The sequence below is a fragment of the Centroberyx gerrardi genome, chromosome 6 (assembly GCF_048128805.1).
Source record: "Centroberyx gerrardi isolate f3 chromosome 6, fCenGer3.hap1.cur.20231027, whole genome shotgun sequence".
In the NCBI taxonomy this organism is placed as follows: Eukaryota; Metazoa; Chordata; class Actinopteri; order Beryciformes; family Berycidae; genus Centroberyx; species Centroberyx gerrardi.
This window is the reverse complement of record NC_136002.1, coordinates 15,899,549-15,917,786: the sequence shown is the minus strand read 5'-3', so window position 1 is coordinate 15,917,786 and position 18,238 is coordinate 15,899,549. Positions and strand designations below refer to the sequence as shown.

At 44.7% G+C, this 18,238-nt stretch overlaps 1 protein-coding gene across 9 annotated transcripts in view; it reads right to left on the bottom strand.

Annotated features, from left to right (window-relative positions):
* The window catches only part of gria4a (glutamate receptor, ionotropic, AMPA 4a), a 105,235-nt gene that overhangs the window by 55,864 nt on the left and 31,133 nt on the right, over positions 1-18,238 (bottom strand). For all 9 annotated transcript variants that reach the window (XM_071925325.2, XM_071925333.2, XM_078284064.1 and 6 more), the window contains exon 3: positions 4,467-4,706. In XM_071925325.2, coding sequence (XP_071781426.1) covers positions 4,467-4,706 — 240 coding nt within the window. The remainder of the gene's footprint in view (positions 1-4,466; positions 4,707-18,238) is intronic.

The window sequence follows — 18,238 nt, the reverse complement described above, 5'->3', positions numbered from 1 at the left end:
AGAAAAAGTAGAAGAAAGGATTAAAGGTATATATATCATTAATAAAGTTTTTGTGTGTGTGTGTGTGTGTGTGTCTGTGTGTGTGTGTCTGTGCATTTGCCCGCACATACAGGATTTTGAGATTCTGCCATTGGAAGAAGAAATGCAAAGCTAACCAATCCCCACAGTATTTTCAAGAGCTTGTCTTTTTTCTCAGTTACCATAATGAGTCTGCATAAAATGATGAAATGCTGAAATCAACGAAGTGTTTTCAGGTGTGTATTATTAGTCAGTAGATTCATGGGTGGTTCTGCTGAGGGTCGCCTACCGATCTCATTTACCAAAGCAATACCCTAATGTCTTGTCTACAAAAGTGGGGGTAAAGTGCTTAGCTCCCCATGCAACACTGTGCTGGAATGAAAGTCATTTTGTCAACCGGGACACCACGCACATCAAGAGAAAGACTAAACTGCCAAAACAGAGATAAATCAGTCCCACTGTGACTGATATTGTAACTGATGTTCTCACTGAAATTTTTAATTGATGTTGTCACTGCCTCTTGTACAGCAGTGAACTTTGATTCAAATGCTGCTCATCTGGGAACCCGCTGCCAGTTATCAAAGTTATAGCCTGGATAGAACAAAGAAAGTAACATCACTGAATGTGCAGTGATGGATTATGCTGTGGATATGGTGAGGATCCTGTCAGCCTGATATTAGATGGGCTTTGGATGGAGTTTCAAAGTTAATAGGATCCTATGAGAAGCGGACGGCAGCGCGAGCGACATTGAATTATATTGCTTTGAACAGTTGTCTAGATGGGCCAAAAGTAGTGGGAAAAATGGCAATGATGAGACCAAACTCAATAACACTGGTGTAATTATCTAAAATATAGACACAGTCCCACTGCCTTTTCACTGTAATGATCACCTTTACCATTCTAATCATCATCTTCTTTCCAAATGCATCTGCAATCCTGCTCTGAGCCACACACACACACGCACATACACACACACACATGCACACACACAGAAAATCACAGATGCTCATGGTACACATATCTGTATGCGGTTGGCACACAGACAGACATATAGACACACACACACACACACACACTGCAGTGCAACAGTGCCAACTGTTAACCTATTTTTTCTACTTTGGTAGCTATTTACCGCTTGAGTTGAAACAAAAAGCACATCTGAACCCTCAGTAATCCCAGTGTGTGTGTGTGTGTGTGTGTGTGTGCGTGTGTGTGCATGCGTGTGTGTGTTAGTGCATGTGTTTGATTGCAATGAAGTGAAGTGCCTGCCTTTGTGTCTATTTGTGTAATAGCGCTTCCAGCTTTCCAGTTTCACAAGTATAGTTGTAAATAAGAGTGTGTCTGTGCCTAAATGAATATGCTTGTTTGTGCTTGTCTGTGTGTGTTGTTCATGTGTGTATGTGTCTTCACGTGTCTGTGTCTGTGTCTGTGTCTGTGTCTGTGTTGTGCCTGTTCCTTATCTATTCTGCGTGCCTGCATGTGTGCAAAAATTTGCTGTATGTGAATGTATGCAAACCTTGATGTGTGTAGGTGTGTGAGCATACCTCTGTGTGTGTGTGTGTGTGTGTGTGTGCGTGTGTGTGTGGGTGCATGTGTGTGTGTGTGTGTCCCAGCAGGCTGTCTGTGGAGCAGAGCAGAGCAGAGCAGGGAGCATAAAACAGATCACAGTGTTACTGCCCATTTTCCAGCACATTACCGGCAGCAGGGCCTGATGGGAGCCCGTAATGAAGGGCCCTGCCTTGGCCAAGTCACGGGTGAGCACAGCCCAAACTCTATGCATCCATCCCTCGCTCCATTTCTCTTGCCTTTCTCCCGTCCTCACAATCTATTTCTAAACCCCATCTTTACCGCCTCTCCCCAGTCTCCCCCTCCTCCCCTTTCTCTTCTCTTGTCGCTCTTCTCTCTTCTCCTTGAGATCCTGTCTGTCCTCTTACTCCTCCTTCTTCCCCTTTCTGTAATCTTTGCCTCCTCCCTTCTCTCCCCTACCTCCCATCCACCTTGCCTCTGTCTCCTCTTGGCTCTTCTCCTCTCCCGCTCTCTTTTCCCATCTCTGCCCCTGTCACCCTGTTTCTCTCTCCCTCCATTGTCTCTCCCTTCCCATCATCCCTCTTTCTCTGTTTGCCCTCTGCACCTCCTCCACTCCCCTAACCTGTCTCCCCCACTCCCCCTCCTCTCCTGTGTCTCCCTCTCCTCCCCGTGGGTACTAACCCAGACAACCTGGACCACAGGGAGGCTGGCACAGACAGACAGAGCGCACACACGCGCACACACACACACACACACACACACACACACACAGTGCAGCTCCCTAACTCCCTAACACTATACCAGAGACTGGGGACTCTGCGTCATGTATGACCTGAGTCTCTCTCCCTGTGGCAGGGAATTTGTGTTTGTGTGTGTGTGTGTGTGTGTGTGTGTGTGTTTGAGATAACATGCCGAGCATTCCCATGACAGTGGTCGGGAGCCAAGGGCGTCAGCTGTGCCTGCTCCACTGACATACGTGCAATGCATGATGGGATGGTTAAATTAAAGCCAGGTGAATGCTGCGAGAGTTCAGTCCAAACCCTATTTTCTGCCGAACTCAGGGCCAAATTACACCCTCAGAAATGAAATGGCTGCACCTTTTGTCATTGCAGCTGCAACTTTTCGTCAAAAGAGTACAGCTCCAATAGCAAGGCTTCAGTTGTGTGCCTTTTTCCTGAGAGAAGGGGGCTAAATTAGGGGGTCAAATTAATGTCACATGAACCCAGGCAGATAAGACTATTAAGGCTTAAGGATTATGACTTGATAATTTTATAATATTGTTCTGAGTGTGCCATGGCAAACCAAAACCAAATTAAGGGATAATTCTTCATGCGAAATAATGTTTTGGACCCGAGTAATTTGGAAACCTATTTTAATCTTCCATAACCGAGTTTTGAATTTAGGCCCAGAGTCTGAAAACAACAGATCTACCCAATTAGCTCTTGCTAACACAGTGGAGCTTATTCATCTCTTGCGGTGCCATAAGGACACACTGCCGCTCCAATCACAGTGATTAACAGAGTTCTGGTATCATACACTGAGTCTACACTATAATACCAAGTTGCATCCCCTTTTGCACACCGTGCCTCAGTTCCCTCCAATCCCTCTTTAACCCATCTCCGAACCCTTCATCTACTTCTCCAAACTCAACCCTGAACTGGATTCAAATGGTGAAATTAAGAAGGGATCACAGCTTTCACCTGGATTCACATGGTCAGTCTATTTCTTGGAAACCTGGCATACCTCTGTAAAAGCTCTGTGTATTTGTTGGGTCGTTGGTTCATTTGTGCATTACGCTTTTTGCGATGTGGAGTTCTTAGGGGAATTACGCCATGTGCTCTTTAGGTCACGCAGAGCAACCAGAGCCCTGCGTAAGGGAAATACAGTGTGCGCTGTATAGAATTCACACAAGCATGAGTCAGCTCTAGCTTGGTGTGTGGAACTCGGAGATTCTCTAACTGAAGTGGCTAAGTCAACGCAAGGTGGCTGGGAGGCAGAGGAGGGGAGGGACGGGGCACAAAGATTACAGAGAGGGGAGGAAGGAGAAGTGAGAGGACAGACAGGATCTGGAGTAGGCTCAAGGGATACAGCAGATAGCAGAGGGGAAGAGACAAGGAGGGAAGGGGGAGGAGGAGGCAGAAGAGAGGTGGTAAAGCAATTCTCTTAGTTACAGCAACACTGTGCTACTGCAGCTCTTTGATGTTGACAGGTAGAGTTTATAAAGTCCACGTAGTTTCACTAACTCCAATCATGCATTAGTGTGACCACTAATGCATGATTGGAGTTAGTGAAACTACGTGGACTTTAAAGCCGTTGGTGATGCATAAACAATATTAGAACTTATAATTTTACATGAGCAAATCGTTACCAAATGCACCTCAAATGTTCTAGAGCAATCGAACAATGTCCATGAAAGATGACAAGTGATGTTTGTTGTGAATGAAAATTAAAATTTTTGTACCAATGAGGAATGCAATTTCTATTTACAAAAATGTACATTGCTGCTGACAAGGTCATAATACTGTTATAAACACTATTCCATAAACTTCCATGTTGACTTTTATATTTGAGACCATCTTGTCTTACTTTGCCAATCAGCTTTGAGAAGATGCGTCAGAAAAATAAATCTTTTAAAATTGTCAGTAAGTGGCCATGCAAGCTATGGCATTTGGAGATGTTGGGACTGAGTTAATTCCAAAACCACAAAGACATTAGGGTCTCATATTCAGATATATACAGTATATGTGTATTTATATGAATTGGTATTTTAGCTATGTAGCCCCCATGCACACCATTTTTTACTCATTTACACCTTCTGTGCTAGGGGGCGCTCATAATCCATCGGTAACATTGAAAGTATACAACGTGGCGAATCTCCTCTCCATTTTAGAATATCTTTGTACTTATCACCGTATATTTACCTCTGTCAGTGTCATAGAGGAAGACGAAGCGGCTCCAGTCGTAGTGGTCCAGCAGCGACAGCAGAGCCCCCCTGATGGAGGGCCGGAGCTGCAGGGTGAACTGCCCCTCTCCTTCGGTGGGGAAGCTGGGCGTCACTAGGCTGATGTGCAGGGCGCCGCAGAACGACGTCAGCGTGTTCACCGACCGCTTGTCGTAAAGGCCGAAGATGGCGAAGACCCCTCGCGAGTACTGGGAACAGACTGGTGTAGGGAAGGAAGAGAAGGGAGGGAGGGAGGGAGGGGGAAATGGATGGGGAGAGAAAAGAAGAGAGGGAGATGGCGGGGAGACATACAGTAAGGGAGGGAGTAAGGTAATAGTAGGGTGGAGGAAGGAGAGATGGATGGTAAAGGATTGGGGGGGTAGGAGGAAAGAGAGCGGGAGGTTTGGGGATTGAGGGATCCGGTTGGAGGAGGGAAGAAAGAGGGTGAGTGGAGGAAAAACACAGGGAAGGGAAAGAGAGAGAATACTCAATGACATTGTTTTGTTTGAAAACACTGCATTACTTTTGCAAATGAACAGTGTGAAAAGAAGAAAGAAAGGGGAGGGGGAAAGGGAGAGACAGAGAGAGACAGAGAGAGAGAGAGAGAGGCAGAGAGAGAGAGAGAGAGAGAGAGAGAGAGAGAGAGGGAGAGAGAGAGAGAGAGAGGAGAAGCGTGGCCCTTAATTGTATTCACACTGAGGAACCTGGTGAAACATGTCAAACATTTTAATGAGCGAAGGCTTCGGATTGTGTCAGCCATACCTTCTCGCTCCTAATTAGACCCACAAACAGTGCTGTCTGAGAGGTGTGTGTGTGTGTGTGTGTGTGTGTGTGAGAGAGAGAGAGAGAGAGAGAGCATCCGTGTGTGTGACTGGCTTTGATGAAACTCGAGATAAATGTTGTAAATGGCTTTCAATTTTACATCAATCCCCTCGAGTTTCCTCTCAAAAACAACTTTCTTAAGTTAAATCTGTATGCGACAAATTCACAGCACTAAAAGTGCAATCCTTCGCTGCCATATCGCACACACACACAGATACATATATTAGCACACACACACTTGGGTGTGTGTGTGCTATTTCACCACCCTACTAGCCCATGGCAAGCAATTTTCAGCACAAAATTATTGCCACTAACCAAAAATGGAACGGCTGCTTATAGAGTTGGTAAGGAAATGACAGTCAAATAACCCCACCTGGTTAGTGCTTAAAATCCTTAAGATCCATCTATGCACACACATACACAGACACACACACACACACGCAGACAAACCCATCGCCCCAGCCACATGCTCCCTTCAAATGTGAAGCCATTTTCCGCTACAATACTGCAACTCAGTCTTCAAACGCCCTGATGCTTTCAACCATGACCGGAGAGTGAGAGCGCTGACGTCCTCAGCTACCTCGCCTCCACAAACTTCTCTCCTCTCCTCCTCTTGAGTTTGCCATTCACCCGCATGCGGCTCTACCAAAAATGCGCGTGAGCAAAAGCACTTGGCTGTGTGAATCGCAGAGTGAGTCCTGCATGTTCCCACAAACAAACGGGTGTGTGCGCACAAACACATGCCTCGCTTTCTAAGGATTCAACGAGTGCAGCCAGTGCGACTAAAAGAGTGTGTCAATTCTTTTTTCTTTTTACATCCTCTCTTTTATGTCTCTCTCTCTCTCTCTCTCTCTCTGTCTGTCCTCATTCTCTTTCTCCCCCCTCCCCGTCTCTCTTTCCCCCATTTCATCCTTCCTCCTGCCAGATTCTTTCAGACAGGCGTATTTTGAACTTGAGCTCTAACCTGCGTCATAATTCACTGCCCACCCTGTAAAACGTCACACTGGAATAAACAGTGAGACAGAGAGACTACAGGCTTCGCTCCAAGCAACAACCGGCCATCACTCTCTAACTCTCTCTCTCTCCTCCTCTCTCTCTCATCCTCTCCGTCCGTCTTCCTTCTCGTTTTGCCACCACCATCTCATACCTCTTCCCCTCTCTCACTCTCCCTCTCTACCGATTTCGACTGCACCCATCCTCTCTCTTTCAGCTTCCACCATCCACTTTCCTCTCGTCTGTCCCTCCCTCTCTCCCTCCCTCCTCCAGGGACTCAGAGTAATTCCATTATCAGCTATAAGCCTCAGTGGGGGTAAACACTGAGGGAGATGCAGCTTTGCCGGCTAGGCTTCTGGCAATTAAACAAAGCCGAGGCCCCTGCACCCGGCAGGCGATAAGGCAGGGATTTAGTCTCAGATTATGACAGGAGCTAAATGTCTTCAATTCAGAGAACCAGCATACTACGTACTTAGCATGCGTCATTCAGCAGGAGCTGAGTCATGGTGTCCTCAAAGTCAAGGCACTTACTGTTTTCCAAGATGATTTTTATGGCATGTACGGGTTTTATTCGATACTTAAGGGAACAGAGGGACAGGAAAGATGGTTAGGGAGGAGATTGGGTGTGATAAACTGCAGCATGACAGTTGTCATAGTCTGCTGAGTCACCAGGACACTCCGATACCTGGAGTGTGCTAAAGATGTAACACCAAATCTGTAAAGGTGACTTCACAATTAACTGCTCAAAAGAGATGAAATGAAATAGCAAAATAACGAGGATTAAACTAAACAACCAAGCTGGCAGAGACAGTGCGCTCAGAAGTGTGCATATATCAGAATGAAAGACAAAAGGAGAAATAAAGACTAGGAATTCATTCATTACAGCGGCTGACTGACAAAAGATGATTTTTAGCTGAGAAATGACAGACTTCTTTACACTGAGGTCAAAACAACATCCACAAAGCAATTTAATTTCTTTGACAACAGTGCCATAGTTTGGCAAATGTCAATCCCTTACTGGTACAGGAATTCATGTTTTGGGATCAGCCAGGCTCCTTTTATTCCAACATTAGACGAACAAAGTCAAGAAACAAAGCAGTAGAACAAAAACAAAGCATTGCACATGTGAACTGACATAGACTGGAGCGCTGCTCCCATGTTGACTTTTTTTTTAAAAGTCTCGACTAAATCTAATAGTTGGCCTAGATGCAGCTGTGACATCACTGTCTGCAACTTTATTTTTCACATCCCCCATGGGTCTCCATCAAAACCTGGGGAAATATTGATAGCCTTAATCCCAAACCTCTCTATTTTTAAACAATACAGCACCAAGACATCTGCAACCACAGGCCCACAGCACATAACAAAAATCCCTATCTATGTCTCATTCCTCATTCATTCATCTGCTCTCTCTCTCTCTCTCTCTCTCTCTCTCTCTCTCTCTCTCTCTCTCTCCGATCTTTTGCATTCTCGCTCCCTTATTCCCTTGTTTTCCATCTGTGCCTTCTGATCCTGGCTTTGCCTCTTGCTGTTTCTGTCTCCCTTTGACTCTCTCATTTCCCTTTCTCTCCAGTCTTTCCCTCTCTGATGTACCTCTCAATGGGCTTGTTTCTCTGTCTCTGCACCCCCCCTCCCCTCTCCCCTCTCCCCCACCCACCCCTGCAAGGTTGGAATGTGCCAGACAGAGGCGTCACTGTAATAAAATGTGTGCTAAGCTTGCTTCATAAAGCATTAATGAGAGGAGGGGACCGGCGGTATGGTGCATCATCGCCACAGTAAAAGCATCGGACACAATGGGCCTCCTGAGACGTCCTGTATCTCTGCCTCTCGCCCTCCTCGTTCTCTCAGCATCTCCGTATGTTCCATTCTTCATTTACATCCCTCCGCCTTTCTCTCGTCCTCAACTGCTCATTCCGTCTTTCATAACCCCTCTCTCTTCCTCTGTCCAGTCCTCTCCAAGTCTCTCTCCCTTTTTTCGGCATCACTCTATACAGCATGTCTAGCCTCGGCATCCTCCTCTCTCTCTCTCTCTGCCGCTCTCTTTCTCTCTCTCTCTCTGTCCTCTCCATTCATTTCACTTCACTTCAATCCAAGAAGCATTATTGGCACAATAAGATCCTTCTTGCATTGCCTAAGCATGAGTGCAAAACACAAATACATAAATATATATATGTCTCTGTGCATTTCCACAACCTTCTCTATCATTCCCACACTTTCTGCACTTTATCTCTGTCTGGATTGCTTTCCTCTTTTGCTCTTACTTTCTCTCTCTCCACTTCTCTATCCCTCTCTGTCTCTCTCAGCTGTCTTTGCTTCTCTGACATTCTCCACCCTGTGTCCGTTCTCCCCCACATTGCTCCCTCCCTCCCTCTCTCCTTCCCTCTCTCTCTCTCTCTCTCTCTCTCTCTCTCTCTCTCTCTCTCTCTCTCTCTCTCTCTCTCTCTCTCTCTCTCTCTCTCTCTCACTCCTTCCCTCTCTCAGTATAGTGGATATGCCTCCAGAGGGGCCGCCTGTTTGTATTTCAGATGACAGCAAGAACAGATGCTCACAGACAAACCTGCTACTGATTCCACTGTCACTGCGCTACAATACGGTATGAAAAGCAACACACACACACACACACACACACACACACATACATACACACACACACACACACACACACACACACACACACACACACACACATACACACACACACACACCCATACACACACACACATATATTTTACTGCCCTGATGCTGCAGTTGGGCTCCACCCATTAGTCTGAGTAACAACCCAATAGCTGTAGAGACATTCTGCAGACAACCAGAGACACACAGCGGAAATACTATGAGCTTTCATTACCTGCAGGTAAAGGCCAAAAATAAAGGAAGCACCTGGCTAAATGAGGAATACAAACTAGATTAAAAGCCGGTTTGGTATTGCTCGGGGCTACTCACAGTACAGTAATACCTTCGAGGGTGAGGGAAGGCAAATGCCAATAATAAGCTTTTATGAGCTATGTAATTAGAGAGAAATCTACTGGCCATGGCCTTACACTGACATTTCACATTTAAGCCATTTGCAGTGGTAAGCTGCGGAGAAGTCACCTCCCACTGCATCTATCCTGTGTTAGTGCTGCACGCTTTTTCAAAGAATTCTGCTCAGGGGGAAAAGCAAGAGTGTAGCAGATGCAGCAAGCATGTAAAAAAGTGAAATTTTGGAAGAGCCTGGAGCTCTTATCCAGAGTGACTCACAGCTAGTGCAGCAGAATAAATGAACAATCCTGATTATCATGGGTGGTCCAATGCAGAAAGTATAGGAAAGAAGAGCAAAGGACGAAGGCTAAGAACAAGGAAATGGACAAGGGGGTGTTTCACAGTTGTAAGAAGGGCCCCTTCTTATAGGGTTAGGGTTAGGGTTAGGGTTCTTCTTCTATGCTCATACTTTCCCCTTCTGAAGGGGAAAGTATGAGCATAATGAAGTAGCATTGTGATAACTGGTTTCATATGAAATGGTGTTAAATCAGCCTTGGGCGAAGTCTTAGCCTTGGGCAAAGGATAACCCAGGGCTACAAATGTGCAGAGTGAAAATCACATGCCTCCAAGGCAGTTCTTACTTTTTAACTAGCTCTCGATACATTATCCCTACTTCCCTCTCTCCCTCAATCCCTTCATCCATCCCTTCATCCATCCATCCATGCAAAAACATATCTACTAAGGGTCCATTTACAGAGACTGCATGCCCAGAATTGGCTGCTGCAGTGCCTTCTGTCTAAAATAATGCTTCTCAAATTATGGGCTGGGATCCAAATAGTTTGCAGCTCTGGTTCTCAAATTTGGGAACTGGGTTGAAAAAGCCCAAGAGCTCCTCATCCTAATAGAGCATGCCATTGTTATCGTCCAGGCTCCAATAGTTTCTCAATGTTTCCTAACATAATCTTATAAGTAAACTAATGTTGCCATACAGCAGGAATGCGTCACGGCAGCCTTTCACTAGCGGGCTCTGGGCAAAACCTTTTAACCATAAAATTAAATATGGAGTGAAATTATTTTAAGTCTCCAGCAATTCAGTTTTTACTTTCTGGAACTAAATTGTGAGCAATATTAGCCAAAACTGTGATTGTTGTCTGGAAATGTTAGTTTATTGAACATTCTATCAGGAAGCATTGGGAACTCTGATTTCAATGGCGTAACTCTTGCTAGGTGGATGGTTGTGGCTCCTGGTTTGCTTAATTTTCTCTAGTGTTTGATAGCAGCTCTCGGCTCTCAGCTCTGCTAAGCAGCAGCATTGTAAAGACAGACAAAAGGCTGGAGATCAATAGTAGAGCAAATAGAGCATAGTACTTCTACTGTACGCAATATCTGCCCATTTTACAACAACACAGGCATGTAAGCATGTCACAAATTTCTCTTTTCTCTATAATTGGATTCCTTTTGCTTAAATTCATTGAGGCCTTTCACTTATCCTGAGATCAATTGTTGGCTGTATGAATGCCATCCCCAAGGAAAATGTACTGTAGGCTACAACATGTTGCTGTATCCAGTTCCTATTTTGAACATTGACAGAAGCCTGACATCTAACTCTTGTCATGAGAGGCTTGACAAGGCTCCAGACACATTTTGGGTGCAAAACTGTGACAGTGTTCCCCAGAAAACATGCCAATGTTGAAGGTTCCATCTGCACAGACAGTGAAACACTATTTTGATATTGACAACGGCCCCTCAGCTCTGTTAAACAGGAGCATTATAAAGACGAGATAAAAGACAAAGTCTGGGGATCAATAGTATCTGGCAGAGAGCACAGTCACCGTATGGATTTCATATTTGTTCCTCTCCACTACAGCATAGATTATGGCACAATGGAGCAACTTCTCCGACAAACAGTGGCACCTCAGAGGTTAGAAAGGGATGGGATGTTTTTTCTATTGGATTTTGAGGGTGTTTAAAGTACATATGCATACAATAAAAGCCTGTAGAAGTGATGAATCAGCACAAAAGGCATTATTGACAAAAATACTAAACAACTCTTAAAAGAAAGGAAAGAATGATATGGGGCTTACATGAGCAGGTATTAAACAGCCTAAAACATGACACTGTATGAAGTCCACAGATAAACATTGCACACAGTGTTGCACTAACCTGTCCCTGTTTTTAACATTGACAACAACCTGTTATCCATTCTAAGCAGCAGTATTATGAAGACCAACTAAAAGCCTGCAGATCAATATTTTTGGGCAGAGAGCGTGTTCCCTGTATATTTCATATCTGCCCAATTGTTTTCAGCCAAGGACCCAGATGAAGAATGTAGTTTCTTTCTCAGAAACCTATGTTAATGATAAGATATTGCATACCCCTTATGACATATCTTGTCATAAGGGGTACAGACAGAATTAGGCTTGGTGTAATTGGATATGTTCTAGAATTTAGAAAATCGATTAATAACCTAAAACATGCCAGTGTGCGACGTCCAACTGCTGAGACAATGAAACATGAATTTTAACATTGACAACAGGCCATCAAGTCTGCTCATCAGCAGCATTATAAAGACAAGATAAAAGATAAAGCCTGGAAATCAATAGTCTCTGGCAGGGAGTACAGCCACCGTATGGATTTCATATCTGATCCTCTCCACTAGAACATAGTTTACAAGATAATTGAGAAGCAAGAGATGATGCTTTATAAACAAGGCAATGATTATCAAGAATGATAGTGTATTGTGTGCTGTGTTCTATATGTGTGTGTGTGTTTGTGTGTGTGTGGATGGTAGTTCACTGTGCTCGTGAGTTAACACTGAATGAGGCCATTCATCCCTCTGTCTGCCTCCCTCTCCTGTCTGTCTATCTTCCCTCTTTCACACAACAGCCTCAAGCAGAGCAGAGAGGAAAAGAGAGGGGGCCTCAGTCGTTCTCAGTGAGGGGAGGAAAGAAGAGACGGAGAGAGAGCAGGAGAGGAAGAGAGAGGTTCCAAAACCCAAAAGGGGCTCTGACAGTGACGAGAGAGCATACTTTACTGCCAAGAAGACACTGCAGAGAGAAAGCAGGAGAGATGGAGAGAGAAAGCAAGAGAGACGGGCTGCTGAACATAGATACATATAGAGAGAGAGAGAGAGAGTGTGAGAAAGAGAGAGAGAGGGGGGGGGGGGGGGTCTACACCTGTTTCTGTGAGTGGCATGGCTGCCCTGCAGGCCAGTGAAAGAACAGAAAAGGCTGGAAATGAGTCCTTGCATGCTCTCACAGCTGTATGTGTGTGTGTGTGTGCGCGTGCATACGTGCACACACAATTACACAAGCAATCAAGTTCACACATACACACACGCACACAGACACACACACACACACACACACACACACACACACACAAACACGGAGATGCCTCAAAGGCCAGCCAGCTCCTGGCTTTTTTTTTTGGCACACGTGTCTGAATACAGGGGTCAAAGGTCAGGGACAGCAGGAGAAAATGCTCCTGGGTAAAACTGCCACACTCCTCTGTCACTTCTTTATTCTCGTTGATTACATCTTTCCTCTTCTCTGCACCTGTTCTCCCTCTCCCTCCGTCCCTCCCACCCCCCCGCTCGGCTTCTCCTTCAGGCCGTCTCCCTCAGGCTGCATGAATAAAGCCTCCAAGAGTAAGAGCGCTGATTGAGGACAATGAGGGCAGGTACCATGAAGTGGCGGCTCTCTCAGTGGCCTTTGGTAGAGCTGTCACAGTTAGCCAGTGTGGTTGCTGACATATGGCTTTCTCTCTGGCAGAGTCTTTTTAAAGAGCATCATTAACAATCCACCTGCCGACTGTGTGAGAACTCACTTCTCATTTGGGAATCATTGATCATTGAACAGTTGACGGTGATGTGTTGAGGAGAGCTGAGAATTTCAGTAACACACAAACAGAACGTCTCTTATTTAGTATTACAACGGTTGTAGTGTGTGTTAGTATTTAACAAGTAAGATGGAGGGGGAACTTAATGGTTTCCACATAAATTGTTCACAAGGGTAATGTATTACATATTTAGGGTAAAAAGAGGGATATCAATCGCCTTCATCCTCTCTCAAGTAGCTCACATTGATTGTATGTTCTTTGTTTTGTTGTTCTTCTGTGGTTTTCTTCGGCAGCTTATTTGTTACTTTCTCTTATTGGCTTTCTTATATTGATTGAATATCTGATTGATTGCACAATAGCTGCAGGTGTAATTGGTATTATTATTATACAATGACGCTTGAATGTTACTGTTCTTACTATTCTTTCCTCTCTACAATTTCATATTTCAATATCTGCTCATATCAGTGACCTTTTGAATCCTTCCATGTGCAGAAAACCTTTAATGTGAATTCTGAGTGCTTTCAACTCTCAGACTGATAATAACTTTGAGACTTGTATTAACTTTTGCCCATCTGGCACAGATACGTGGTTTAAGTAGAAGCAATAAATTGGAAAAAAAAATGTCAAATTGATACTTCATAAATGGAGATGTCTGGATTTCAATCTATAACTTTTCATTACCCCGGCATGATGGCATATGCAACCCAGTACTTCAGGGAAATTATGAGCTTCATAAAGTCACTTTTTAATATTGTGTTTGTGGCAATTCTGCATTAGTCAACAGTATAAAGTAGAGAGTGGCAGGAAAATAGGGAGAGAGGTAGTGACATGCAAAAGAGGTTGAATGCTGAGTTGAGCCAAGATGTTGCTTGAAACTGGTATTATCTCGGCCCAATGAGCCATGCATACGACCAATCAGCACTTTTGTTTCTTTTCTCTTAAGTCATGAGAAAATGAACAAATTTCGGTGACATCTCATCATTGTCTCTTAGCTCAGCACATTACTTGGAACATGAGGATTGAAAAAGCTTGTCTGACAAAGATAATCACACACAGATTGATAGAGTTGGGCCAGGTTGTAATATGGGAGCCATACTGCTCCCCCATCAAAACAACCAAGAAGCATTGGCCAGCAAATATGTTGATGTCCCATATCCTAGAAATGAGCTGGAACTGTCCCACAACTCGGCTACAGCCATGGAGCAGGATTATGGAGCCAGCCTGTCACTGTTGGACACACTTGAATCAGAATGGATAGAAAGGGTGTTGCTAATCGACATCCATGAATGGTCATTTGGCTGGCACACTGAAGATGGCTGCAACACAAATTTTGATGATATTGTTATTGAAAAATTCAATTTGGTCCATGACATCCAGAAAATTCATGCGTTACCATGGCAAAGACATAATTTTGCTGAACATTCTAGCGGCAATTGCGATAAGCATTCCAACATTCTGAATCTCATGCCCTTTTAAAAATGAAACAATGTTCATTTCCATGGTAACATTATTAAAAAAATGTCCCAAGGACTTGTGTTCATTGAGGCATATTATCAATCTTGTAATGCTGGTACCCACCAAAAAGAGGCCCGCGGCGAAACACTGGCTTATAGCATATCTCTCTACTCACAGCATGATACAGCAGCTAAAGAGCGTACACATACAATGCATAGGCATCCGCGTGCACACACACACACACACACACACACACGTACACACACATGTATGCACGTACATGCACACTCACAAAGACACACAGGTTTTTAGCTGCATGTACAATGCGCTGCAGAAACTTTGCATTACCAAAAGGAACTCTACAGCCTTAGAGACAAAGAGGAGAGACAGACATGCAAAAAGAAAGAGAGAGAGAGGCAGAGAGAAACAGAGACAGAGGAAGAGAGAGAGAGAGAGAGACTGCGAAAAAGTGAGACTACATGTCACCTGTCATACGACTGTGCTGTATACCCCTAGGACACACTCCCTTAAACAGGGCTAATCTGGGTGTGCGTATGTGTGTGTGTGTGTGTGTGTGTGTGTGACAGTGAGCCTTTTTACTCCAGTCATCTTTAAGCACTGCTAACAGTAGCTAAAGCCCTGCGGGCCTGTCCAGTGCGAACACAGTCATTCATCACACACACACACACACACACACACACACACACATACACACACACACACGTATGTACATGCACACAGACATTCCACCATGCATAATTCTGTGTGTGCGTGCGCCGACACACACACACACACACACACTCACGCACACACAAGCACATACGCACACACACACACCCACGGTTGATATCAAAACCATTCATCACAAGCAGACAGGGAGAGAAGGAGAAGAGGAAGAAGTGAGGAGGGGAGGAGAAACTCACTCACTATGCTAGACACATACGAAAGTGCTCTCTGTTTCTCATCTCCCTCTAAGGGCGCCCACACATGACGAGCGCTCTGCACTGCGCTCACCACAGAGTACTAAGTAGGGCATAGGTGGGCCCGTCGATGTGTCATCACGAAGTGCGTATGGTAGCAGGAAGGCTGGGGATACAAAACATTACGATGCCAAATCGTCTCTCAGACAAAAACATCTTTCTACATCGCCGCATACGTCACATAAAGCTGTAATCTGATTGGATTGGTCAGCTGCAAACTGGGTCAAAGGTCAGATCATTTCAACTTTGACACAGCAGCTCGGTGGAAATTGTGAGCGGAACGCAACGCCACAGGTAGCGCTGCCTCTGAGGTGGGCGCCACCACTCTTTCTGTAGGAAAACAGGCAGAGCAAAGCGATTTTTGCCGGTGGTCATGTATGGCGGTCACAACAATAGTCTAAAGCTTAAAGTGACTCAGAGACTATAAGGCTGTGTTCACATATAGTTTGTTTTTGTGTGGAAAAAGCGTTGCCTGGAGCGCTTTTTTTTTTTAGGCAGAAATAAAAAGCGGATCACGATAACGTCATCTGACGTTAGCTGAGAGCTGCAGATAATACAGTGTTGTGCCACAAGCAAAGGCTTACCAGATATTCCCAATACACGTCCAGTATAATCCCATACTGTGTCTTTATGATCGGTGTTGCGGTAATGGAAATTCACTTATTACAACCATCAATTTCTCCACTGGCACTTTCTCCATCCAAACAGCCAGCCTCTACGACTGGTTGGCTGAGAAAAAAGCAGTTCACGTCACCTGGCACATTTCTGAAAAATTGAACATTTCTCAACTTTTGAAAGTGCTCCGCTCTGCCTTTTTCAAGAGCAGCCGCTTTTTGTGCACCTTGCAGCCACTCCCCATTGTTTTTTATTTTTTGAAAATGACGCTATGTTTGAATGCAGCCTAAAGGTTACTGGTTCAAAGTCCAAGATTGGCTGGAAAATTCTACTACTCCACCCTACCTCAAACTGTAGCCTCGCAGTGCCCTGGAGCAAGGCACTGAATGACTCCTGACATCCCCAGTGGAGATGTACAGCGGCTGACAGTACAACGATGTGATTATACTGGGCAGCTCCCAGGTGTGAGTTTGTGTAACCTTCTTTTATAATGCAGCTGCTCTCCCAGGCTGTTGCTGGGAAAAATATGTAAAATGTCTCTCTCTCTCTCTCTTCCTGTTTGTCTCTGACCTTCTCTACTCCTCTTTTCAGGATACAATTTATGGCTGTACAATGATGAGGAATGTGAGATAGTGTGAGAGAGAGAGAGGGAGAGGGAGAGAGAGAGAGAGAGAGAGAGAGAGAGAGAGGGAGAGGGAGAGAGAGAGAGATGCACAGATGGAGGAGTGAATCCAGTAAGAGTGGTTTCCCAGGGGAGCAGAGAGATGAGCGACAGCAGACACACATTCCAGCCAAGCACTGCATCAGGGCACAACTGTGTGTGTGTGTGTGAATGCATGTGCCTGTGAGTGCGAGTGTGTGTGTGTGTGTGTGTGTGTGTGTGTGTGTGTGGGTGTGTTGTACTTCCATCCTTATAATGACCACAATGACTGGATGAATATTACTTGATGGAATGTCCTAAAAAGTAATAAAAATGTGTTCCTCCCTGTGTACCTGTGTGTGTGTGTGTGTGTGTGTGTGTGTGTGTGTGTGTGTGTGTGTGAGAGAGAGTGCCTGCCTGTGTTTGTGTGTGTATGTCCTTCCAGCTGAGCAGGTCTACAGTGATTGAGTGTGACCAAAAGATAAACAGAGCAGTAATTTAACAGAGGAAATGACATCCCGCCTCCCCCATCTCTCCTGCTGTCTCACTCCTCACCTCACTATTCCTCATTTCTTCTTCAGTCCATCCATCTCACTCCCCTCTGTCTCCCCTGTCTTCTTCTCCCTCTCCCTTCCTCTGTCCTTTCCTCTCCATTTTGCTTCACCCTGCCATTCAATTCAGTTCACTTAAGCTGTATTTGGCATAGAGGGCAGACTTGGGCCAATATTTGATAATATCAAATATCACAATATTTTCCGCAATACTGAATATTGACCACCCCATATAAATAATAATAATATTATTTATAGCCTAGAAATTCTATGTAATTTAGAAGAGATAACATACAATACAAAAAAAAAAAAAATACTGAAAAAGAATGAAAGACAAAAATAGAGATTTCAAATATCTGTATTTACCGGCCAGGTAAAGCCATACCTATAAGTTCCATAGATAACCAAGCCTCCCCTTTCCTCAGCTTCTCCTCACACTCTCCTTCCCCTTCACTCAGGCTGTGTGTGTGTGTGTGTGGTGCTGACTTCTTCCCTGACTTCTTCGCTGGCTTCTTCTCCTTCTTGTTTACAATTGAAAGGATGCCTGCTTCCAAAAGTGCTGAGAGCTCAGCATATTTTTACTCATCGTGCCAGGGTGATTAAAGTTAAAAACCTTTCAATTTTAACCAAAGAGCTTTATGACTCAAGTAGCCTCCTATCGTCTCATAGCAACAGTAGGAGCCACGTCTAGCACTTTCCCCCAAGCATCTGCTGAGTGCTGCTAGCTAACAGAAAAAAAAGAGGTGCTTGGTGGACAGAGGCCCTAAGAGCCTTATATCTCAGAATGAGGAAAGACAGTCATTTAATTAGGACTACCAAATTGTATTTGTTTGTATTTAGTCCAATTCAATGATATGCCCCCGCTGAGCACTGCCTGGATCTAATCAGAATTTAC